Source organism: Sciurus carolinensis, chromosome 2, assembly GCF_902686445.1.
Source record: "Sciurus carolinensis chromosome 2, mSciCar1.2, whole genome shotgun sequence".
NCBI lineage: Eukaryota > Metazoa > Chordata > Mammalia > Rodentia > Sciuridae > Sciurus > Sciurus carolinensis.
In genome coordinates this window covers 140,517,027-140,544,729 of record NC_062214.1, presented here as the reverse complement: position 1 = coordinate 140,544,729, position 27,703 = coordinate 140,517,027, and the positions used below count along the sequence as shown (strand labels likewise).

General features: G+C 35.1%; 1 protein-coding gene and 1 non-coding gene across 2 annotated transcripts in view; both read left to right on the top strand.

Moving 5' to 3' along the window:
* Positions 1-21,099, top strand: part of Fbxo33 (F-box protein 33) — a 38,215-nt gene extending 17,116 nt beyond the window's left edge. The window contains exons 2-4 of the mRNA XM_047538629.1: positions 15,102-15,212; positions 15,736-16,421; positions 17,884-21,099. Of these exons, the coding sequence (XP_047394585.1) occupies positions 15,102-15,212; positions 15,736-16,421; positions 17,884-18,155 (1,069 nt within the window). The 3' untranslated portion in view covers positions 18,156-21,099. The remainder of the gene's footprint in view (positions 1-15,101; positions 15,213-15,735; positions 16,422-17,883) is intronic.
* A 2,453-nt stretch (positions 21,100-23,552) lies between these two features.
* Positions 23,553-23,627, top strand: Trnav-uac (transfer RNA valine (anticodon UAC)). Its single transcript has one exon. It is a non-coding gene; the product is annotated as a tRNA-Val (tRNA).
* The last annotated feature ends 4,076 nt before the right edge of the window (positions 23,628-27,703 follow it).

Genomic DNA, 27,703 nt, shown 5'->3' with positions numbered 1-27,703 from the left:
ATCTAGACCAAAAGTCAGTAAACAAACAATGGAATTTAAACACACTATTTACCAAATGAACCTAAATATGCGTGTACATACATACAAATACACACATATTTAGGTCCATTTGGTGTATTACATCCCATCCAACAGCAGCAAATACACATATTTGTCAAGTACACTCAGAAAATTCTCCAGAATAGGTCATGTATATAGGTTATTAAGTACTGTTAACAAATTCAGGAAAAAGTCATCATGTATCTTGTTTTTGGTTTTGTTTTTTTACCACAATGACATGAAAGTAGAATTAGCAGTAGGAGAAAAACTAGAAAATTTACAAGTACATTATTCTAAACAAACACTCAAATAAATCAGATCAAATCTTAAGGCTAATAAATGTAAGTATAACCTACCCAAAGGACTTACATACCCAAAGAACTTAAAATCAATATACTTCAGTGATGCAGCCACATCAGTGTTTATAGCAGCTCAGTTCACAATAGCTAAGCTGTGGAGCCAAACCAGGTGCCCTTCAGCAGATGAGTGGAAAAGGAAAATGTGGTATATTTTCACAATGGAATATTACTCAGCCATAAAAAAGAGTGACTGTGATTTTTCTGGTAAATGGATGGATCTAGAGACTATCATGCTAAGTGAAACAAGCCAGTCCCCCAAACCAAAGGCCAAATGTTCTCTCTGATATGTGGATGCTAACACAATGGGTGGGGGACAGAATCAAAGTTCATTGGATTAGACAAAGGGGAATGAAGGGAAGGGAGAGAAATGGGAATAGGAAAGAGTAGAATGAATCAGACATAACTATCCTATGTTCACATATGAATACACAACCAGTGAAATTCTACATAGTGTACAACCACAAGAATGGGATCCTAATTAGAATAAATTATATTCCATGTATGTATAATATGTCAAAATACACTCTACTGTCATGTATATCTAAAAAGAACAAATTTTTAAGAATACAACATTCTACAAAAGTGCAGAAAAAGTACTACTAAGAGGAAACTTTATAGCAATAAACACCTATAGTAAGAAATAAGTAGTATTTCCAAAAACTTAAACTTTAAACCCCAAGTAATTAGAAAAAGAAGAAACTGGACCTTAGCAGAAGGAAAGAAATAAGAGCAGGGGAAAAAAAAAAAAAGAAAGAAAAGAAAAGGAAAGGAAAGAAAGAAAGGAAGGAAATATCACAAGGCCAAGAGTTGCTTTTTGAAAAGATAATTCTAAAGACTCAAAAATGGACACAAAGGAAGGGACATTATAACTGACATGGCAGAAACCCAAGAGATCATAAGAGCCTACAATGAACATTCATATGACCGTGAATTGGACAACTTTAAGAGAAATAAATTCTTAGAAACATAGAACTTACCAAAACTGAATCATGAAGAAATAGAAAATATAGATAGATCAACTTGAGTAAAGCGAGTGAAAATCATAAACCTCCCAACAAAGAAAACCCCAGGAGCAGCTCACTTCATTACTGAATTTCAGCAAATGTTTAAAGAACTAATGTTGATCTTTCTCAGGCCTTTCTAAAACAATCGAAGATGAAGGAAACCTTTCAGATTCATTTTATGAGACCAACATTACCCTGATGTCAAAGCCAGACAAGGATACTCACTACAAGAACATTATAGTTCAGTGTCCCTGAGGAACATGGATGTAAAAATCTTCAACAAAATTGCAACAAACCAAATTCAACAGCACATTAAAAGAATCATTCATCATGATGAAGTGGAATTTATTCCTGAGTCTAAAGATGGTTCATTGTATAAAAACTGGTAAATACAGTACACCACATTAACAGAATGAAAGTAAAACCCATGTGCTTACCTCAGTAGATGTAGAAAAGACATTTGACAAAATTCAACATCCTTTAATGATAAAAAGACACAAAAAATAAAAGACACAAAAAATTAGATATTGCAGAAATACAAGACCATTAACAATAGTAGGGTGCAGTGGTGCATACCTGTACTCCCAACCACTTGGGAGGCTGAGGCAGGAAGATCCCAAGTGTGAGACCAGATTAAACAACGTAGACCCTGTCTCAAATTAAAACAAGAACAAAAAAAAAAAAAAAAAGGAAAAAGAAAGCCATATATGACAATCCCACAGTTAATATTGTACTCAGTTTTGAAAACTACCAAGCTTTTCCTTTAAGTTCAGAAATAAGACATGTACACCCACACTTGGTGTTTCTTAATGTAGTTAGTCCTAGCCAGAATAATTAGGAAGGAGAAGAAGGAAAAGATATTCAGATCCAAGAGGAAGAAATAAAATTGTTCATTTACAGATGACTTGATGTTATATATAGAAAACTCAAGACTACACACCAAAAACATAATGTTGCAAGTAATAATTTAGCAAAGTCGGTAGATACAAAATAAACATACAAAACTCAGCTGCATTGCTGCACACTAACAACAAGCTATCTGAAAAAGAAAACAGTCCCATTTGTGATATCATCAAACAGAATAAAATAGGAATGACCTTAACCAAAGAGGTAAAAGGTTACTATTATACACTAATAGAAAGCAAAGCATAAACAAATGGAAAGACATCCCATGTTTATGGCTGGAAGAACTAATATTGTTAAAAAGTGCATACTGCCTTAAATGGTCTGTAGATTCACTGTGAATCTCAATGACATTTTTATAGTAATAGAAAAGTCATCCTAAAATTCATATAGAACCACAAAGACCCTGAATAGCCAAAGCAATCTTGAGAAAGAAAAATAGCTGGAGGTATCTCACTTCCTGATTTCAAAATATATTACAACAATAAAAGATTAAAACACTGTGGTACTGGCCTAAAGACATATATAGGCCAATTTAAAAATAAGCAGAAGACATGAATAGACATCCTTCAAAGGAGCTATTCAGATGGCCACCAGGTATATGAAAGGTGCTTGACATCACTGATGGACAAGGAAATACGGATCAAAACCACAGTGACCTATCACCTCATTCCTATTAGTGTAGTCATTATCAAATAAAGAAATATTAAGTATTTATGAGGATGTGAAGAAATTAGAACCCATGTACACTGTTTGAGAGAATGTAGAATGGTGCAGTATAGTAGCTTCTCAAAAAATAAAAATTGAACTCTATGGTCTAGCAATCCCACTTCTTACATGTATGCAGAGAACTAGAGTTGGGCTTGGGGTGTTGCTCAGTGGTAAAGCATGTATCTAGCATACACGAGGTCCTAGGTAACATTCTCAACACACACACACACATACACACACACACACACACACACACACACACATACAAATTGGAATGAGGATTACCAAGGTGTATCTGCACCCTCAAGTTTATTACAGTGGTAGACAATAGCCAAGATACAGATGCAGCCCAAATATCAATCAAAAGATGAATAAATAGTTTACTTACAATGGAATATTATTCAGCATTAAGAAGTGAAAGAAACCCTACCACTTGTGACAACATGGATGAAGTTATGCTAATTGAAATAAAACCAGTCACAGACAAAAACTGCATGATTCCACTTATATGAAGTACCTAAATTAGTAAAACTCACAGATATGGAGAATTAGAATGGTGGTTATCAAGGGCAGGGAGGAGGGGAAACTGATTTGCTCAAAGGGTATAAAGTTTCTGTTCTACAAAATGAAAATGTTCTATATATCTGCTGTACAACATACTACCTATGGAATATGGTATTTTGCACTTTTATTTATGGGGTACATCTTGTGTTAACTATTCTTACCACAGAACACATATATAAAGAACATAGAAGTTTTTAGACCTAATATGTATGTTTAGTATTGTAATGTGGTACTACAGGTACATGCATGTGTCCCAATTCATTGAGATGTGTGCAATATTTTGTATATGTATACCTCAATAAAGTTTTTTAAAAGGCAGAGAACTCTTACAAGAAAGATTCAAATGGTAAGTGTCCCTCAAAGAACAGGGAGGTGGTACTCCAGCAAGTGAATATAGAATCCCAACTTGTCTGTTCAAAGACATATACATTAGTCTCTCAGAAACTCCTATCATTAAATGTCTGAATCAAGCCAGTAGCTTCTCTTGCACTTTATCCTGTGTTGATCTTGCAACCTTGAGACAATTTGTCTTGCCTTATAATTTTTCAAAACAAAAGGAATGGGCTAATTAGATCATTCAGTACAAATCTCTGTTGCACAGAATGATTTTTTTTTCCTCCATTAGTGAGTTAACAGAGTAAGTCTTCATGATTCTAAATATTTCTGTGGTGCTTCTAAACATATTTGCCATAAAACCTAACCGCATGAATGTAACTTTTTAATAGATTTATAATTAATTTCCTAAATATCCTCTGGAGGTTTTTAATAAAGAATCATTTATATACAAGAATGAACACATTTTGCCAAGATTTTCAGGTTTTTTTTTTTTTTTTTCTTGGGTGCTGGGGATCGAACCCAGGGCCTTGTGCTTACAAGGCAAGCACTCTACCGACTGAGCTATCTCCTCAGCCCCAAGATTTTCAGTTTTTATAATGAAGTTTTGATGACTGTTTTTTATTCTATCATGATGTATACAATGAATATACAGTATCTGACCAGAATGTTTATTTTTTATGCTATTATTTTAATTATTCAGTTATATAGAATATTTTTAAGCCCCATGCAAACTCCATCAGATAATAAATCATTTTTGTAAATATTCTACCCATAAAGTCTAATACACAGAATTGGCATAGTCTTTCAGTTTTCCTCCAACTAATGCATTTAATATTTTGTGTTTATGGTCCATATAAAGCAGAAGATCTCAGTTGGGAAGCACGTGATTGCCCCATGCCAACCCAAAAAAACCTCTGTCCAAAACCACTTATAAAGAGAAATGTTACTGACAGAAATGGAATATGCACGAAAACAGTGTAAAGGAAAAAAATATTCTTTAAGATTTGTGTGTTTAACATGAATGGGTGCTGAATTTTGTCAAAGACTTTTTCTGTATCTGTTGATGATCATGTTGAATTTTGCCCTTGATTCTGTTTTGTAATAAATTACACTTGAGTTGCTTATATTGAACCAAACTTGCATCCTGGGATGAATACAATTTGATCATGGTGTACAATGTTCTTAATGTGTTTTTGAATGCAGTTTTATATTTGAGGATTTTTGCATATGTTTTCAACAGGGATATTGTTCTATTTTCTTTCCTTAATAGGTCTTTATCTGGTTTTGATATAAAGGTGATACTGGCTTCATAGGATTCCTTTTTTTCATGGAATCATTTAGGGAAAATTGGTGTTTATTCTTTGGGGGTTTGGTAGAACTCAGCTGAGAACCCATCTTTGGTTGTGGGTTTTGTGTAGGAAGGCTTTTTATTATTGCTTCAGTCTCATTGCTTGATATTGTTCTATTTAGGTTTTCTGTATTCTCTTGGTTCAATTTGGGTGGAGCATATGTGCCTAGAGATTTGTCAGTATCTTCTAGATTTTACAATTTTTTGGAGTATAAATTTTCAAAATAGTAATGGTCCTCTGGAATTCAGAAATGTCTGTGTTGATATCTTCTTTTTAATCTCTTAATTTCATTGATTTGGGTCTGCTCTTACTTTTTTGGTTGGTTTGACTAAGAGTTTATCGATTTTGTTTGTTTTTACAAAAAAAAAACAATTCTTTGTTGCATTGATCCTTTGTAGTATTTTTTTATTCTCTATTTCATTAATTTCAGCTCTGATCTTAGAATTAGTTTGTTCCCACTTTTCTTGGGCTTCAAGATATAACATTAGATTGTTTATTTGGGATCTTTCTATTTTGTTCCAAGAGCTACTGGTGTATTCTGTGATTGTTGGATGAACTATTCTATAAATATCTGTTAGGTTGTTTTGATATATAGTGTTATTTAGGTCAGAAGTGTCTTTATTGGTTTTATATCTGGATGACCCGTCTCTTGTTGAGAGGGGTATGTTCAAATCACCAAGTATTACTGAATTGGAGTCTTTATCTGAAACTTAAAATCAAGAAGTGTTTGTTTTATGCAATTAGGTGCATGAACATTTGGGTCATAAATATTTACTATTGTATGTTATTGTTGGATTGTTCCCTTCAACAGTATATAACGGCCTTCCTTCCTAGTTAATTTTTGCTTGAAATCTGTTTTGTCAGACATGAGAATAGCTACTTCTGCTGATCTCCGTGCTCCATTTGAATGTAATGTCTTTTTCCATCCTTTTACTTTTAGTCTGTGGAGATCTTTGCCTATGAGTCTCTGGAAAATAGTATATGATTGGACCTTGTTTTTCAAGACATTCTGTCAGTCTTTGTATTTTGTTTCTGATTTCTATGTAATTAGTCTGTAGGTGATGCTTTCAAGTGAATTTTTATTTGATTTATTGTGTCTCACATTTCTAGGAGTTCTGACTGGTTTTTTTTTGTAATCTCTATCTCTTTATTGAAATGGTCCTAAGCCTTGTGTAACTGATCTCTTAATTTGTTCCTTAATTTGTTTCTTAGGTTTTCTTTTAACTCACTAATTACTTTAACATTCTACTGGGTTTTTTTGTTTTGTTTTATTTTGTTTTTTTGCAGGTGGAAAGAATTATTTTATTTATTTATTTTTACGTGGTGCTGCTGAGGATTGAACCCAGTGCTTCACATGTGTTAGGCAAGCACTCTGCCACTGAGCTACAGCCCCAACCCCGTAATATTCCATTTTTTAAAGTATTTCTCTGATATTTCATCCCCTTCCATGTATGCCTATACCTTTGTTGGGGGATTGAAACTTTTGCGGGGAGACTTGTTTGCCTGTTTCCTCATGTTTTCTGCAGTTTCTGACTTCTGTCTATTGAGATGAATTCCTCTTACTCTTGTGAGGAAGTTCTTTGGTGTGCACTTAATTTTTTTGTAGGAAGTCCTGTGTTGTTGATATTATCTTCAAAACACATACTCAGTGTAACTACAAGTTTCAACCACCAGTGCCTCTCAGTTTGCTGCTTCAGAACTGCTGACTTAATTCACATACAGAAACTATAATACTGGGTTTTTTTCCTCAAACATTGTTTTGGAATCTTTCTCTGATTTAATTGTAGGAGTTGATGTCCAAGAGTGAGACCTGATGTCCTCCTCTTGTTATTCCTGTTTGGGGCCTAATCATTGGTTTGTGGGTTTTGTTTCCCTATCCTATGTGTTAAAAGTATTGTTGAAGCTGGGCACGGTGGTGCACACCTGTAATCCCAGAGACATGGGAGGCTGAGGGAGGAGAATCATGAATTCAAAGCAGGCCTTAGCAACTTAGCAAGGCCCTAGCAACTAGCAACATACCAAGACTCTGAAAAAAAGCGGGGGAGGGAGCCAGGGATGTGACTTACTGGTTACTCACCCCTGGGTTCAATCCCTGATACCAAAACAAACAAACAAATAAAAAACATTGTTGAAACTTGAATAGGATTAGTTTTTGTGCAGAGGAAGGTAAGCTGTCACTTTGCAGAGTTTGGGTGTAGTTCAACCTGGAATCTCTGTGAACTCACAGTGTACCTATTGCTTCTTCACACCTCTCAGAAAAGTGGGAAGCAATCAACAGCAATAATAATAATGATCAATGTCGAGCATTAGAATAAATGTCCCAGAGCCTACTAAACTTGTACACTATTAATTACCACAAAAAGGGGAATGACAAGGCCAGCATTTAACAAAAGCAACCACAGTAAACAGCTATAAACTACATTTAGCATTAAAGTACACAGCATGTGTCGACTATACCTTCTAAGTACCCAAACAATATAAATGACAGAGGCAGGAAGTATATAAACTAAATCGGTCTTAAAGATAGTAAAATTATATTTCATTAAGGAAAAAATGGTGTAGGAAGGAAAAAGAAAGTTAAAATATTCAAAGCAGGAGAGAGGTAGCAAGTGATGGCTATAAAGAAGAAATGAAAAAAAAGAGATAAAAAATAATTTAAAAAGAAATAAAATAAGGAGAGAGAAAGAACAAGTGAATTTGGCTATTGAAGGGAGAGGCGTAATAAGAGAAATAAAAACAAAAGACAAAACAGAAAAAGTAAAACTGAAGCAAATAAACAAAAACTCCTACCCCTCTAAAGTCAAGGTGGAATAACACAGATGAGGAAATTTTTTAAAAAGGAAAAATTATAAAAATTAAAAGAAAATATATATGTATGTGAAAAGGAAAAATATTTGTCTTTATATGTGTATAAATATAATATAAATGTAGATATTCATGAGCAAGTCTGTACAGCTAAAACACATACACACAGTCACACATCCACATACTTAATGGAAAAAGGAGAAAAGAAAAAAATCTTAAAAGTAAAGAAAAACTGAAAGCATTTTCTCTAAAATCAGGACCAAGACACAGTGTCCACTCTTACCACTCCATTTCAATGTAATTTTTGAAACTCTAGCCAGAACAATCAGGAAATTGAAAGGATACAAATAGGAAAAGTAGTCAAAATTATGTTTTCTAATGGTAAGATTCTGTACCTAAAAGACCCAAGAAAACTCTACCAGAAGACTTCCAGATGTGATCATAAAATTCAGCAAAGTAGCGAGTTACAAGATCAACATACAAAGTCAATAGCTTTCTTTTCTTTTTAACTTTTTGTTAGTTGTCAACGGACCTTTATTTTATTTATTTATTTGTCGTGCTGAGAGTCGAAAAGTGCCTCAAACATGCTAGGCAAGTACTGTACTGCTGAGCTACAACCACAGCCTGAGATGTCAGTAGCTTTCTTTTTTTTTTTTTTTTATTGTAAACAAATGGGATACATGTTGTTTCTCTGTTTGTACATGGAGTAAAGGCATACTATTTGTGTAATCATAAATTTACATAGGGTAATGTTGTTTGATTCATTCTGTTATTTTTACCCTTCCCCCCACCCCTCCCACCCCTTTTCCTTCTATACAGTCCTTCCTCCCTTCTTGCCCCCCTCCCTAACCCTAACCCTAACCCTAACCCTAACACTAATCCCTCCCACCCCCCATTATGTGTCATCATCCGCTTATCAGCGAGATCATTCGTCCTTTGATTTTTTGAGATTGGCTTATCTCACTTAGCATGATATTCTCCAGTTTTATCCATTTGCCTGCAAATGCCATAATTTTATCATTCTTTAGGCGGAGTAATGTTCCATTGTATGTATATATACCACAGTTTCTTTATCCATTAGTAGCTTTCTTATACTTCAAAAATGAATTTGCTGACAAAGAAATCAAGAAAACTACCGATCACAATAGCTTCAAAAAATAAAATACTTAGGAATAACTCTAACTCAGGAGGTGAGAGACCTCTATAATGAAAATTATAAAACACTAAAGAAAAAAATTGAAGAAGACATTAGAAAATGGAAAGACAGACCAGGTTCATGAGTAGATTAAATTAACATCTTCAAAATGGCCAATGTTATCAAAAGAAATTTATAGATTAAATGCAATCAAATGGAATGAGTCATAGAAGATATCAGAGGAAAAATAAAATCTTAGAAACAAATGAGAATAGAGATAAAACATATCAAAATCTTTGGGACAGTATGAAAACAGTTCTAAGAGGAAAGTTTATAGCATTGAGTTACTACATTAAAAATATTTAAAAACCTAACTTTACATCTCAAATCCCTAGAAAAAGAACAAACCAATTCCAAAATCAGTAGAAAAGAGGAAATAAGATCAGAGCTAAAATTTAAAAATTTGAAAATAATAAAGTATACAAAGGATCATGCAACAAATGGTTCTTTGAAAAGATAAGCAAGATTTAGCCAAATTAACCAAAAAGATAAGACCAAATCAACAAAATTAGATTTGGAAAAGGAAATATCAAGACAAACACTTTTGAAATGTAAAGGATCATTAGTATTTTGAAATTTTATATTAAAAAATGAAAAATCTAGAGGATAAATTTCTAAACATGTAAGACCTACACAGATTGAACCATTGGGATATAGAAAACCTAAACAAGCTATCAGGCAATGAGATTAAAGCAACAATTAAAATCTTTCCAAAGAAAAGCCCAGGACCAAATGAATTCTCAGCTGAGTTCTGCTAGACCTTTAAGAAGAACTAATGAAAACCCTCCTTAAATTATTTTGTGAAATAGAAAGGGAACACTGCCAAATTCATTCTATGAGGCCAGTATTGCCCTGATACCAAAACCAAAACACATCAAGGAAATAAAACTTTGGACCAATATTGCTGATTAAGATAGATGCAAAAATCCTTAATAAAATATTGGCAAACCACATTCCAAAACCCATTAAGAAGATAGTACACCATGATCAAGTGGGAATCATCCCCGGGATGTAAGGTAGGTTCTACATATGCAAATCAATAAATGTAATTCACCACATACATAGAGTTAAGGACAAGAATCACATGATCATCTCAATAGATGGAGAAAAAGCATTCCACAAAATCCAACACCTCTTTATATTTAAACCACTGGAGAAACTAAGGACAAAAGGAACTTACCTCAACATTTTGAAGGCTACGTAATGACAAATCCAAGGCCAAGATCAAATTGAATAGAGAAAAATTGAAATCATTTCCTCTAAAATCAGAACAACACAAGGATGTCCATTCTCACCACCCCTATCCAACATTGTTCTTAAAACTCTAGCCAAAGCAATCAGGCAAATGAAGGAAATTAAAGGGATACAAATAGGAAAAGAAGCCAGATAATCTCTGTTTGCTGGTGACATGATTCTATATTTAGAACACCCTAAGAATTCTATCAAAGACTGGTAGAACTGATAAACAAGTTCAGCAAAGTCGCAGGATACAAGATGAACATACATAAATCACTCACTTTTCTATACTCCAGTAATCAATCTGCTGAGAAAAAAAATCAGGAAAACTATACCATTCACAGTAGCCTAAAAAAAGGGAATAAATCTAACCAAAGAGGCAAAAGATGTCTATAATGAAAACCAAAATTGAGAAAGACCTTAGAAAATGGAAAGGGCTCCCATGTTCTTGGATAGACAGAATTAATATAGACCTCTACAATGAAAATTATACACCACTGAAGAAAGAAACTGAAGTAGATCTTAGAAGATGGAAAGACCTCCCATGTTCTTGGATAGGCAGAATTGATATTACCAAAATGACCATACTACCAAAACTGTTACACAGATTCAGTGTAATCCCCATCAAAATACCAATGACATTCTTCACAGAATTGGGGGCAGGGAATCCTCAAATTCATATAGAATAAAAGAGAATAAAGCAATTCTGAGCAGCAAGAGCAAGGCCCAGAGGCATCATAATACCCAGTCTCAAATATACTACACAGGTATAGTAACAAAAATAGCATGATATTGCCATAAAAGCAGTTTGAAGGCCAGTGGAATACACTAGAAAACATAGAAATAAACTCACATAATATAGTCACCTGATCCTTGACAAAGGTACCAAAAACATTCTGGAGAAATGGTGCTGGGAAAACCGTATATCCATATATAGAAGAATGAAACTAGATCCCTACCTCTCACCTGCATAAAAATCAACTCAATGTGAATCAGAGACCTAGAAATTAGACCATAAACAATGAAACTGCTAGGAGAAAACATGAGGACAACGCTCCCAACACATTGGCACAGGTACCAACTTCCTTAATACAACTCCCACAGCTCAAGAAATAAAACCAAGAATAAGTAAGTGGGATGCCATCGAATTAAAAAGCTTCTGCACAACAAAGGAAACATTTAAGAATATAAATTGGGTTTCCATGCCCTGTATTGTCACCTTCAAATTCTTTCCAGTCCATGATCTGAATCAGCAAGCATAGCATTCACCTCACTTTTTCCATCTTTCAGGGATCACAGTCCTATAATGCTTACTGTCCAGTGTCTGAAAACAATTGAATCATATATCTTATGCAATATTTTAGTTATAGTGGGTGGGCAGTTCTTTAATCCTTTGGAGAAGAAATAAGTCTCTCCATAATGTGTTTTAATAACACAGAACAGTGTTGCAGACATACAATAGTGGAAATCGAGTTTGAAGGGAGAAAATATAGAGATTGTATGACTTTCCTAGCTATATATTATTAGAAATTGAATTTTCCAAAACCAGACATTCATTTTTTAAATTTTTCTTTTTAGAAAGGATTATGAGAAACAATGTAACTTCCTTATAATTTATGAATGGTAGAGAATTTAGAATAAAGGATAAAAGGGGAAATCATTCAAAAGCACACATAGATATATTGTACTTACGTATCCTTTGGAGTCTGATATGGTAGCCATTCTATCAGAAGCAGCTTCATATCCTTTTCAATGGAAAACTAGAGCTTTTTTAAAATTTTAGTTGTAGATGAACACAGTACCTTTTTTTTTTTTTTTTTTTTTTTTTTATGTATGTGGTGCTGAGTATCCAACCCAGTGCCCCACACATGCAAGGCAAGTGCTCTACCACTGAGCCATAACCCCAACCCTGGAAAACTAGGATTTTTACACTTGTTTTACATCTTTCTTTGAAATTTTTTTAAGAATAGTTTCTGTAGTCAACACATGGAAAGCTTATTTGAGTTACTAAGGTGACTAATTTTGAAATTTTTTTAAAGGTCAAGAAAAAAATTACATTATTTCTATTAGTAATCCTTTGAATGTTTTCCTTGACATACTCTACATTGGCTGTTTTATAACCTTTTCTCGTTTACTGTTGGATTTTTATTTTTTTCTTGATTCCTATTGTATTCTATTATATCTAAAAATAGCATTTATTTCACTTTTTCTCACTATGTTGGAATGCCCTTTTTAGTGAAGTATGTCATTGAATATCACATTTTTCATTTTTATATAGTCAAAATTTTCCTTTTTGATTTTTATTTCTAAGCTTAGAAAATCTTATTTCAAAGGCACCTCTAGCTCAGTGTGTACTAAAGAGAGCTCATAATCTAGCTACTCCACCACCTCAGCACACAAACACACACAATTGCCTGATTAATTTTTGATTCATTCCTAGTAGTCTCTATCCAAGTGAAAAGCTCTGCCATCTGTGTAGTCGCACAACTCAGAAAATTTAGTACTCTTGATTATTTTCCTACTTCCCATAGTTAATCCTGCACCCACTCCTGTCCATTTTACCTCTTAAATAAAGCTCATGCCATCTATTCTCTCCACCACCAGAAACAATTCAGGCTGCCATTACCTCACATCTCTAATCACTAACATACTCTCTTAACTAGTCCCTCTGCTGTGGCTCTGCCCTCCTTAACAGGCTGTTCCCTTAAGGTTATAGTAATATTTTCCATATACAAATTTAATTATGTTATTCTCTGCTTGAAACCATTTGGGGGCAGCTTATTGTAGTGAAGGCAGAAATATTTTTTTTTGTTTCTTTGACATAGAATCCTACCTATATCTACAGCCTTGTTTCATTTTATTTGTAATCACTCTATACCAATCACTCTGGATTCTTTCAGCTCACTTTGCTCCAACTTCAGGGGCTCTGCATATACTTTTTCATTTTTCTGTAACTCTTCTCCTGGTTAACTCCTACTTACCCTTAAGATTCATTTTATTTCAGGAGACCTTCTCTCACTTAACACAGTGTCAGATATTCTCATGATGTATGGCCACATGGTCTTGTCCTTCATAGCACTAGATCACTATCGTATCCCTAATATATAGCACAGCACTTGGCACTTAGTTGGCCCTCAAGCGATATTTGAGTTAATGAGTAAATGAATTAGTCATTATTCCTTAAACTGAATTTTAGGATCAGGCTTTTCAGTGAAATCAGGGTTGTTAATTTGGGAAAATGAGACATATTATAAAATGATATTTTCATTTATATTTAAACATTTCATATTAAAGTTATCCCTTTGTTTTCTGTTATAAAATGGGATCTCTAGTTGGTGATGATTGCCATTTAGGAGTTTTTAATATTAGTTTTATCTAACTTAGAATTTTACTATTAGAAAAGTATGTCTTATAGCTGAAATTATTTAAAGCTAAAATATTTTTTCATAGTTTTTTTGTTGTTGTTGTTTGTTTTGTTTTGTTTTGTTTTGGCAGTGCAAGGGATTGAACCCAGGGCATTGTGCTTGCAAGGCATACCAACTGAGCTCTATCCCCAGCCCTTTTTCATATTTTTTTTAACCTCCACTAATCAAAAGCTATATATTTAACCATAAAACTAGAGAAGGGGGCTGGGGAGATAGCTCAGTCATTAGAGTGCTTGCCTTGCAAGCGCAAGGCCCTGGGTTTGATCCCCAGCACCACAAAAAAAAAAAAAAAAAAAAAAAAAAACTAGAGAAGGGTCTCTTTAGATTTAGTCAAAGAAAATTTCTTACTGAGATCAGGGCAGAGCCCCACCTTTGACCACTTAACATGTTGACTAAGTTACCTAGTTTGAGAATTTTTATGTTATGATTAGCATCTGTATAAAGCTTAGAGCTTGTACAGTTCTTCATATGTCATTTTGTTGCTCATTCCAACTCTATAAGGTAGGTATAGTTATTAATGAGGAAGAATTGAGTCTTAGGCACATTAAGAGATTTTCCATATTAATTAAATATTGAGTCAAGGGTTGAATGTTTTCTGTCATAGACAAAGCTAGAGTGGAAAAAAGGGGTTTCAGGAAAACAGAAGGAGAACAGTAGAGTAGAGGAAAGGGATGGGCAGTGAGGGAAGAGGGGAAGGTGAGGTACGGGGGAATGAAACTGATCAAATTATGGTGTGTGCATATATGAATATATCACAGTGGATCTCACATTTATGTATAATTATAATGTACTAATTGAAAAACTATTTGGGAGAACAGTTGAATAGAGGAGAGGGGAGGTGCTAGAGAATGAAATGGAGCACATTATGTGCATGTGTGACTGTGTCACATTGAACCCCAATGTTATATGTAATTGTAACACACTAATAAAAATAAAAATTGAACTCACGAACCAACCTTTACACCCAAGTCCTCATTCAAGTTTATGCTGTTTTTCCCATATCATGTTGCCTTGTATTTTATGTATATAGAATACTGAAAGTATTTAGTTGAATTCTAAATAATTATAGGGTGTAAACTTTTCTAGGTTATCCCTTTTGCAAATTATTATTTGTAATATTTATGATTCTATGTATTAATCATTTAGAAAATCACTTTAAATACTTTTTCTTATAGGAACCTCCAGAAATTTAGTCTTTTTGGAGACATAAGTGTTCTGCAACAGCAAGGAAGTTTGTCAAACACATACCTCAGCAAGGCAGACCCTGATGGCAAAAAAATTAAACAGTAAGTTATGTAGTGGACAGGGGTTTATACTAATATATTACTTTTTATATATTTTATTCTAGTTTTTACTATAAAATTATAAAAATAATCAGAAAAGTAACTTTTTTATTTTCTATAAGACACATATGTGTTAAATACAATGATCATGTGTCATTCCATGCCATAAATCTTTTAAGATATCAAATATCTTGCTGGATAATTATTGCTACTTAAAACTATTAATTCCCTGCTTGTCTTGTATGTCATCAGTCTTTTCTACTATGCTTATGTAAAATTCTGTTTTCCTCAGATAAGGAACATATTTTTACATGTTTATACATCTATATGTTTGATATATCTTATTCATTAGAGGTTAATGTGAATTTTAGTGGGATTTATTGTGGGTTGAGTAGAAGTTAACTAATTGATGAAGGAAAATATATCTCAACATTGCATGCCATTTATTTCCTATTTTTAAAAGTCAATATTAAAAGATTGTAGCTAAATGTTAGTGAGATCATTGTGGCATGTGTTTTCCTTATAGAATTCAGCAGCTGTTTGAAGAAATACTGAGTAATAGTAGGCAACTGAAATGGCTGTCCTGTGGGTTTATGCTGGAAATAGTAACTCCAACATCACTGTCATCTCTCTCTAACTCTATTGCCAACACCATGGAGCACCTGAGTTTACTGGACAACAATATTCCTGGTAACAGCACTCTTATCACTGCAGTTGAACTAGAACGATTTGTGAATCTGCGCTCACTTGCCCTGGATTTCTGTGACTTTACAGCTGAGATGGCAAGAGTCTTAACTGATAGCAACCATGTGCCTTTGCAGCGACTATCTCTCCTGGTCCACAATGTTTCTGTGATGCACAAGTCTCTGGACAACATGCCGAATGATGACCATTGGAAAGCCCTGTCACGAAAGAGCACCAGCCTTCGGGTCTATATAATGGCTTTTGATATCAAGAGTGAAGATATGTTAAAGATTCTGAAACCCAGTATACCACTAGAGAGGATTCATTTTGACAGCTATATCACTTGTGTTTCAGGGGCCATTGTTGATCTTATATCCAGGCAGTATGACAAGTTCCTCACTCATTTTATATTGATGAATGATGTGATAGACACGTCTGGTTTTCCAGATCTTAGTGACAACCGAAATGAAGATCCATTGGTTTTATTAGCATGGAGGTGCACAAAGCTCTCTCTTCTGGCCATTCATGGTATGTGATTTTTTTTCCCCCCTATTAATCTGATATTGTCATTGTACTTAAAATATTTTTTTACACTTAAAACATTTATGCCAGTAAAAAGATGGCACTGGCCTTTATAGTATCAGGAAATCTTGCAACAAATTGACATGCAGTCTTAAGCTTTTTAAAGTTTATAAACTATATCACTTATAAGTGAAAGTCATACCTCCATCCCAAACATTCTGCTTCAGCTTCCCTCTTAATTTTTTCTTCTACCACATAGTATTTCACATGACATCTGAAATTAAATTTAGCTTAAGAAAATATATACATCCCCCAACAATAGATATATTTCCTCTAATCACAAGACAACTTAAAAGCATAATACAAGTATGGTTTCTTTTATGTTCACTGCCTCATCTCTTAGAGTCTAGGTATCTGTGTACTAGTTTGAATAATGTTTTTTCAAATGATGACCCCCATTGGTTAGTTACATTTTAATTACTTCATGGAGCCATTCATCTTAATGTGAACTATTCTCATTTGAGTAAAATTGCTGTTCTGAAAAACTAAAAGTTTTACTTTTTTTCTGATATAATCCAATTACAAAATAGCCTATAATAATATTTTAAATGTTTTGTTAGCTCTATTTTATTAGTTTTTAAACTGTTTATAGCATACTCTTAATATGTGGGAATGGGTATATATCTTGTTTTTCAAGTTTTCTTTTATAATTTGACCAGTCATTAGAGGTAGCAAAGAATAGACCAGTATTGAAAGTGGCAGGTAAAATGGGAATACAGAATGCCAAGTTATTTAAAAGTTCATTTAAGCCTCAGTCTTCTTAAACTTCGTTCTTTTTAAAGACATAAAGTGTTAGAAGAAAAGCTCCTCCACCATCCATTCCCTTTTATTCCTTCTCAGAGGTAGCCATTATTCTAAAGTTGATACATATCATATCATGACTGTTTTATGCTCTTGGTATTTGCTACTGATGATTAACAGTTTATCTTCAAACTCGAAAAGTGTCACTTCATTTCTTTGGATTGTGAAGTACCACACAACATGATTTTTCACAAATGGAAAATACCAGTTTACTATGTATTGTTAATCGATACATATATGTGAAATAAAACCTTGTACATGTGGTACATCATTATGCAAACCTCCAAAATTTATTTATATATACTTTAAACTTTAAATGTCATCTCTTTTACAGAAGGAAATGTCAGAATAGGATTATTACCTATTATCACCCCACACTGTGGTCTTCTTTAAGACAGTATCAAATTTCTGGCCTTCCCCTCCCCCCCCAGGACTAAACAGTCATGCTTCCTTTTCCAGTTTCAGTATATTTTTAATGAAAAGAACCAATTGGGAGAGATACAAATTTGAAACTTCTCAAGAAGCATCAAATGAGAAAAAGACTAACATTTAAAAAATTACATAAAATGCAAGAAAATGACAGAATTGTCTTTTGTTTATTTTTAAGGTTACACAGTGTGGGCACACAACCTCATTGCCATTGCTCGTCTTCGTGGCTCTGATCTAAAAGTGCTTGAAGTCACCGAAGAAAGCATTGATTTTGACCAAGGTGAACTAGCCGACCAGGATGTGGATCCAGTGCATAACCTTATTGAGCAGGTATCCCTGGGTCTGGGTCAACCTTGGCATGCTGTCATGGACATTGAATCACTCAGCGTCTTCACTGAACCAAATCGTCATTTTTATAGAGAGATGCAGCGCTTCAGTGAAGACATTTAGCTTTTTTTAAATGTACAATTCCTGTGGTTACATATGCAAGTAGGGTCCTATTATGTTTTTTTTTTTCAGTAGTGTGAATTAATCCCTTTGTGCTGTGTTTAATCAGTATTAGCTTTATAGAATTATATATGTATATTCTACTTCTTGATCAAAGAACGTAGTCGGGTATTGGTTTAGAAGTTCAAAGTGACAATGTATAGGGCTTTCACGGTTAATGGAATTGTTACCAAACCTTAAGGATATACAATTGAAGATTGTCTGAGGTTGCTGGCTAACTTTGTTTTTCACTGAGTTACTCTGCCTTTTGGACATTTTTATTCTTTGTGTGTCAGAGTTCAGAACTCAGGAGCCAAAATATTTTTATACGTATATATATATATATATCCTTAGCCTGGTGGATTTATATGCAATGCACTGCATCTCTGTATTCCAATAGCATTTCATTAATTCTGATTTGAAATGGAATAAAGGAAGATAATATAATCCCAAATGAGTATCTTTAACAGAAAGCCAAGTTTAACTTCCATTACCTACATTAGAGTTGATATCACCAATTACCATTCTGAATTTCATATAGTACTAGGTTAGAACATTGCTTAATCCTTTTTTTAAAAAAATGCATTTACATAAACATGAATATTTAAATGGTCAGATTTTTTCAGACTGTATCTGATATAATTTTATTCAATTATTGCATTATACATTCAAGTTAGCTTTTTAGCCCAGATTTCAAATAGTGGAGGAAGAAACAAACTGTATTTCAGTGTAAAACCTCCTAAATAAGATCAAAATAGAGTTGTAAACAAACATGTTTGCAAACAGACATTAGTCGTGAAATCCCTAGCAACAAGTCACTGGATTTTTCTCTGTCAGCACGCGTGTCAGCTGCCAAAGAATAGATTTAAATGAAGAAGTGCCCACATGCTGGCAGGGGCCGGCCCACTGTGGTCAGCCAGATACTGCTAGATTGTAATATTTAAGGTCGAATTTCGACCTGTGGTACACAGCTGTGCTGTGGCTCAGTCAGCAACCTCAGAACTCTGAAAAAAAAAAAAAAAAACAAAAAAGCAAAAAAAAAAAAAAGAAAAAAAAAACCATGCACCTGTTTCACTGTGAATAGTGAATGTAAAGGAAAGAAAGGAAAAACTGAAAGCTTGTTCTATCACAGGTATGAGCTGCTATGATACATGAAGAACATTCCATGAAGTATGTTTTAAAACCTTGTTATATCTGAGAGGCTTTAAAAGCCAATTTAACTGTTCAGGGCAACCGCGGTACAGACGTGGTCTCTGTGAGACTTCCACCTGACCCCAGTTTTAAGTGGTACGAATGTTGTGCATTTAATGTTAAAGGACAGTCTGCAATAATAAAGTAAGTAGCCAACGTGGGTGCCCAGCAGTGCTGAGACCTGGCTGCTCTATTGTAAGCTTTGGAAACACAATTTATGCAACAGATGTCCAGATATGATTCTATTTATGGAAAAAGTTTATATGTTTTACAAATGGTTTTACCATCTTATATTAAATGACCTTTTGACAGGTGTGCACTGTTTTGTCTCCAGTGAGCACATACCATGCGGATTTTATATGTACATCAGTAGTGTGAATCCACTGGCACAGTGTGTGTAAATGCCAGATGTGGTGAGATTTTATCTTGTATATGTGATCAGATAAAATAACTCCTGACAGAAACTGTAAGGAAACCAGCTGAATGTTTGACCTGATGACTGATGTTGTATGGTTTATGTTAAATGTATATTCTTTTAATCAATGAATAAAGCATTAAAAAGTGATCATTGTAATTTATTGTATATAAAGCATGAAAACTTTGTGTTAAATAAACTGCAGTAATCCTCATAGTATATAATCATGTTAGCAACTGTTGTATACTGGTGCAACAAAGCTTAAATTTGGGAATATATCATAAAAAAATCTTAATCTGAGTAGAGGGTTTTAATTTTTAAAGAAATAGACAAAAAAAACTTAAAAGCAAACAGTAGACTGGTTAGCAGAAAATAGTGAATTATGTACTCACATTGTTGATATGGTAGAACTTTATAGAGACTATAGGAGCTTATTTTTTAAAACTCTTACACTATATGCAAAAATACTTAGAATTGCCAGTATTAAATACTTCATAAAGCCCTTTATTGCTTTGATGTCGTGATCTCTATTCTTGGTTATTGAGAAAAATAGCTCTCATTTATGGGAAAAAAATGGTTTCTTTTCCTTCTTCCATCTTTCCTTAATCATTCCAGATTTTTGACTCTTTTAGGCATTGCCTCATCTTTGAATTCGTTATTCAAAAAGAATTGTTCTCAAGAGGCTATAATATAAAGCAAAGCGTCTGCATTCCAGGTGTGCCTCCAAGGGTGGTTTGGCAATTTGGACATAGTCCCCACAAAAACAATGTTAAATACACTGAACGGAATTCTCAAACTAACCATAGGTGCCTATCCAACCACAATCTGAGAACTTCCAGCACCTCTACCAAAAGCAACTTCTCCTTGCCTCACATAAACACTGGAGACCACACACAATGCCAGACCATACCTCCGTGCCTTTGCAAGGGCTACCTGCTTACGCATCCATTTCTGACATTCCCTGGCCCTGTCCTGCATTTTCAGAGCACTTCATTTCTAACTCTTCCTCCCTGGGTAGAACCTTCAGATGACAAGTGGTTGGCACATTTCACTGTCATTGTCTGATGTACAATGAAAGGGGAAAAAAGGAATTGTCCTTAGACCTATCAATTCCTTATTTCTTGGATACACCAAACTCCTTTGAATTAGTCTGTTTAAGTATATTTTTTAAATATACCCACAATGTATTAAAAAAGAAAGTCTTACTATGTATGAATAGCAATCAAGTGAAGGTTGATGTGGTAAAGCTCTAACTGGGAAACTCGGTATCTGTTTTCTGGCTCTAATGCTGCTTGAGCTGAGACCCCTCTTGGAGATTGTTTCCTTATCTCTGAAATAAAAATTGGACTTGGGTTATCTAAAACGGATTCTTCACTGAAATTCTCAACTGTTGGTAGTCTGATAGCTCATAGACATACAAGATTGTCATTGAACAAAGGTACCAAATAGTTTCAACATAGTTTACTAAACTATATGAAATATATGTAAATTACTGTCCTGTTTCCCCACCATCCTAGACATAAAAGAAGCTAGGGAGCTGCTGGAGTGAGGCTTAAGGAAGTGTGCTTTCTGTTGAACACAAGGATGCAGAAACTAGCCTCCTGGGGGCTTATAACATGAATCCAAATGGATCTTTATGAATCCAGTAACATAATGCAGTGCTCATCGAGTAACATACAAGCTGGTGTGAATAATGACAAGGACTACACAGCGTTGTCTAAACCAGTGCTTCCCAACCATTTCCATGTCCTGGCATCAGAGAATTTTCTATTGGTGCATTATCATTATACATAATAGATTCATTAGGCCATTTTTGTACATGCACATAACAGTTTGATCAATCTCATTCCCAGGTACCTTCTCTTATCCTCGCCTCCTTCCCAACCCACTTGCTCTATATTACTGATCTCCCATCTCATTATTTTGATTAGTGCATTATAATTATGTATGTGTGAGAGTGAGTGATTGTGGTATATTGAAACATGAACAGACCATCAATTGGTAGATTTCATTCCCCAGTATTTCCCCATGCCCTCCTCTCCTCCCTCTCCATCTCCTTCCTCTACTCTATTGAGCTCCTATAATCATGAGATTCCCATTCCAAAATATATACAGCTGAATTTAAGACATTTTTATTGGTACATTACAATACATTATAGTGAGATTCATTATGCCACATGGGAATTTAAGAAATTTAGCAGTTATTCTTTCTTTAGTAGAGATAGCATTCATTTCTTATAAATTAGTTTCAAATTTAAATGAATTTTTTCATTACAAGTATTTCAAAACAATGATGAAGCTGTAATTTGTGATTCCCAAACATAACCCTACTACTAGTTGAGACACCACTGAGAGTACACCTTAGTTACCAACAGACAAGTATCTGATACATGAACACAAGCAGACGTCTGCATAGCTCCCAACACCCTCAACCCAAACCAGCTATGCCTGGGGCATATCACACACACAGGCTTCCTGCATGACCTTTGGACACCTGGTACATACACTCCCAGCTTCTTAAGGGGAGACCCTTGTCCATGAAGCACAGTACAGCACTCATCCAGCCAAGGAGTCATGAGTGTGTGAGTTTGCTTTCTACCCAAGGCACACTAAGAGACCCCGCTTCCCTCTTGCTACTCAACAGAGACTGAAAGCATCAGCAGGCTCCCAGCCACCCCAGGACTCATTAGGTAGCCTTGAGGGCCATCACTTTGGTATTTGGTACAGTCTACTAATTAGGGTTGTCGGTTGTGGAAAGATAATGGAAGGTGTATCATGAATGAGTTTTCAAGACAAAATAAATCATTCTTTCTGAAAGATTTTTAAAAACAGGGCAAGGACACCTTGTATTAGCAAGGAAGAAGAAAATATTTGGAACTTGAATTGGAATATCCATCTATTAAAAAGGAATTAGCTCTTGATCACTTGGAAATTTTACATCATTCATTTTATTCCTTGACCTCATATAATGTCAGTTATCAGTTTATTGCCTTTTAACCCTGAGTGCATCCTTCAGTAAATACTAATAACAATTCCTTTTAGTGTTCTAAAGTGAGCACAAAGTTAATTTCTTGGTAAGGACACTCAGGGGACATAGCAGAAGGAAGAGGCTCTCTCTCGGCTCTGGAGCAGGTCAGGGTAGGTGCACCTTGACTTCTGGTGAAACCTGCCCAGTCAGGGTTCAGGTGCAGTTCCTCTATGAAACTTACAGCTTGACCTTCCTTCAGCCTTTCCACGCAGAAACTAGAGGCACTTCATGTTCCACAGTTAAGTGTCTCCCCCATAGGCCCTGGGTCTCCTAGTGCAGGTCCCTGCCACTTTTTACTGTTGGTGCGCTACCCCACCTGAGCTCTGGACCTTGCCTGTTGCTTACCAAGCAACTCCAGACCAGCTCAGGCCCTGCAGAACTATCCCTGGGCCTGAACCCCTGGAGTTTGTCTTTCTTTGGGTGCCCTTCCTCATCCCTAGGGTACCAAATATTGACCTTATAATTTACCTCCTAGTTAAGAATTATTTGTATTAAATTTCCCATTTAAACTGTGTGGTTTCTCATTCAAACAGGACTGCTACATGTAACCTTTCCAACTATCCCACAGCATTTTATCCTAATACACTTTTACTTTTGGGCATGGTGGTGCACATCTCTAATCCCAGCTACTCAGAAGGTTCAGGCAAGAGGGTCACAAATTCAAGGCTGGTTTGGGCACTTCAGCAGACCCATCTTAAATTTTTTTATAAAGTAATATACTTTTGGGGCTGGGAATACAGCTCAGTTGGTAGAGTGCTTGCCTTACAAGCACAAGGTCCTGGGTTCGATCCCCAGCCCTGCAAAAAAAAAAAAAAAGTAATATACTTTTGTTAAAGAGTCTTTCATTGACTGCCTATATATTTTCTGCAACTTTTTGCATATAAACTTAAAATATTTATGTCAGTCAGCTTTTCATCACTGTGACCCAAAAACTGACAAAACAACCTAGATGAGAAAAAGTTTATGTGGGGCTCATAGTTTCAGAAGTTCAGTCCATGGCCCACTGACTCCATCACTCTGGCCTAGAGATGAGGCAAAGCATCAGGGCAGAAGGGCTTTGTGGAGGGAAGCTGCTTCACTCATGGTGGCCAGGAAGCAGAGAGCAGGAGGAGCCAGGGAAGATAAGTATAATCCCCAAGGTACACCCCCCAGTGACCCACTTCCTCCAACCATGACCCACCTGCTAGAGTTGCCACCCAGTAATCCATTCAAATTATTAATCCATCAAATGGGTTAAATCCATTTGTTGGAGCAGGTCCAAAATGGCTTCCTTGCTGAGGTTTCCAGCAGGCTGTTTTTAGTTTATGACCAAGGTCATGCTGTTAGTGTGTAGTCAAGGTCAGAAACACTGATTCAATGTATGTACTAAAGGTCATAAACATTTGCTTGTGAGCATATGCCCACTTATGTAACCTGCTGGCAGTGTGCCTTGTTTGGCCTGCAAATAAAAAGGGCCTATGGAAATGGCTCGTGAGGAGCTAAATAGAACTGACTGGGGCAAAATGGAACTGGCTGGGAGCTAAACCTGAAGCTAGAAGCTGTTGCCACCTTTGAATAAAGCATGTCTGCTGTCTTGCTTCTTCTTCCACCTGCTGAGCTTCCTGGGTCTGAGCCCCAGCACGACAGCACTGATTAGGTCATGGCTTTTGTAATCTAATCATTTTACCTCCTGCATTAACACAGAAGCTTGTGGGGGGACACCTCATACCGAAACCATAGCGATGTATAATTTTAAAATTTACATCCACAAAACTGTTAAAATTTGTCCTAGATTTAGTTTTCATATATATTAAATACAAAATTTATCAAAAATATAAATTTGGGTTGGCTATAAACTTGTTAGAACCAATGTTTTCTTCAGTACTAAGGATTGAACCCAGGGGCCTTTGCCACTGAGCTACTCCCAGCCCTTTTTATTTTCGAGATAGGGTCTCATTAAGTTGCCCAGGCCGGCCTTAAACTTGCTATCTTCCTTCCTCAGTCTCCCAAGTAGCTGGGAGTTGAATATAAGTGTTAAGAAATATTTTTTCACATACATAAGTAAATAAAAGAGAAAATGTTTTGTGATAGCAATGGCACACCTTTGAACTTCTGACCATATGGCAGGGGGAGGATAAAACTGATCTACCATTAAAATTATTTTAGATAAGTCGACTGGTTAAAAGCAATCAGAGGGCTAAGGTTGTGGCTCAGTAGTAGAGTGCTTGCCTAGCACGTGGTGAGGCACTGGGTTCAATCCTCAGCACCACCATGAAAATAAATGTCATAAAAAAATGTCTTTTAAAAAAGCAGTGAGTTATTCACTTTCTCAGCACTGACCCCAATATTTTAAATTGTCCCTCAGGGGCTCCAGAGATTTATACACCTTAGTATCATGCACTGCAACTGGTCTGGAACTGGGTGAGAGGTAGAGTTCCTTTTGTAATGTAGGAGTTGGGTGATTAGGAAAAGACGCCTACTACACCTTCTTCAAAAATTCATCCCTAGGCAGAACAGCTATGGAAAGAATACAGGAGGTGAAATTCTATGAATAAGTATATTTGCATACTGCTCGTAAAGTCTGTTCTGAGGCAACGTTCACCAATTTGAAGGCTACAGCTCATATTTCCCATATGACAAAGAACTAGCATGCTTATTTCTCCATTGTTTGTAATGAAAAATCAGCAACCTCAGTGTCCATTAATAACAATGAATCTGTTGTAGCATATTAATATGTGAAACGCTACCCAGTAGTCAAAATGAACTAATCAGACACATTTACTAACGTGAATAGGCTCCAAGTGTTAAAAACCATCCTTTAAAAGGACCTATTCAAAGATGCTATTTATGTGTATTTTTTAAAGGTAGGAACAATAAACCTACAGATTGTATACCAACACATTTAACTGAAAAATAACAAATATTCACACTCCACAAGCATGCTTACCTATGGAACTTGAGGGCAAGATTGGTATGAGCGGACTTGAGGGTTTATTTAACTTTTTTCTTTAAAAAATACAGCAAAATGTTAAATTTTGCTCTAAAGTAATAACTAAAAGGATATTCATTACATTGTTTTTTTCTATATTTTTTTAAAAAATTGTAATTTAAAATGTCAATACAAGTTATCTATCAATAAAGGCATCTTTATGAATCCACTTGGTTCATCATCCTGGCTGAGTCTAAAGTGTAACTGTCTTAGTCCATTCTGTGCTACTGTAATACAATACCTGAGACTGGATAATTTATAAAGAACAGAAATTGATTTCTCACAGTTAGTGCTGGTAGGTTTAGTGTCTATTGAGAGCCCAGCCTCCCATTCCAGGATGGCACCTTAAATGCTATATCCTCCAGAGAGGAGCAACAGAAGAAACAGGAGAGGGTTGGGGAGATAGCTCAGCTGGTAGAGTGCTTGCCTTGCAAGCACGAGGCCCTGAGTTCAATCCCCAATACCACAAAAAAAAAAAGAAAAAAAGAAGAAACAGGAGAGTTTAGCCTGCTCCCACAATTCTGAGAAGAATTTAAACCCAGAAGGCAGCACCCCTACATTATGCCATCTTTGTGCTGCCCCTCTCAAACACAATGACTATCCAGTGTAATTCAGCAGATAATACTGTTCTTCCACTTAGTTTTAGAATGCATAGTGTTAAAATTTTATCCACATTCATATACCAGTATTCTTGTTGTATTTCTTGAAGTACATTAATTGCCCATGGTGTATTGGTGCGTGTGTATCACTAATTCTATTGGATCACAAAGCAACAGAATGATCATGTTGGTATGTGAATTTATGTCTAATAACATATACAGTATATGTATATGTAAAAGCATGTTGGAAACAGAAACATCTATTTTTATTTTGCCTAGTTTTAGTAAGAAAAAATACATACTTGGTATGTGGTTAGCCTACCTACTGTTAGACAAGATAACAAGATATAAAACTAGAATAGGTACTACCTTATAGTTGCATTATTACTGAAACTAAGAACTCTACTTACCTGAGATAATATATTGTTGGAGATTTTCAAGTGCTTATGATATATATAATTTTTGTCCTTTATAAATATTATCAGCTATATTTGTGAATCCAAAAAATGGAGGACATTTTTCAAAGGCTAGTTGATCAAATCACTTTTGTTAACACATTATTAGCTAACTGACTTCCTCTAATATTAATAAAACCAACAGGTTATTTTAACACCCTTCCTCAAAAACAAGGAAATTAAGTCCCTTTTTACATAGCGGATTCCTTGAAAATATACCAATAAGCATAATTTTATTAAAATATCAACTGGGTGAGATCTTAAGATTTCTTTGCAGTTTTAAATACTAAAATAAAACAGACACCCTAAGGACAAGCTATTTCAAAATGTAAGGTGAGTACAAATATTTAGCAATTTGAAAAACAGAACATAAGTTTAACTTCAATTGACTATTAATTTGCCCTTCTAGAACATGAGGCTAAACATGCTTAAGTTTTTCATAATCCAAGCTATTAAGGAATTCAGAAGTGTTATTAAAGACGCCTAAAGTGCAATTAATCACGTCCTAAGAGAAAGCTTTCCTAAAATGAAATAATAAACACAACTTCAGAATTAATAACAAAGAAATATTTAAGGAAAATACAAATAAGGTTTCCGGAGCTAATAACTAATTTACAACCAAACAAGGGGCAGAGGAAAGATTGAATGATGCCATGAAGTTGTAGCATAGCAGCATTTGTTACAGAACAAATGACCTGGTTTCTTCATTAAGAAATGAAGAGAGGGCTGGGACTGAGCTCAGTGGTAGAACGCTTGCCCAGCATGTGAGGCACTGGGTTTGATCCTCAGCACCACATAAAAATAAAATAAATAAACAAAATAAATGTATTGTGTCCATCTGCAACTAAATGTGTGT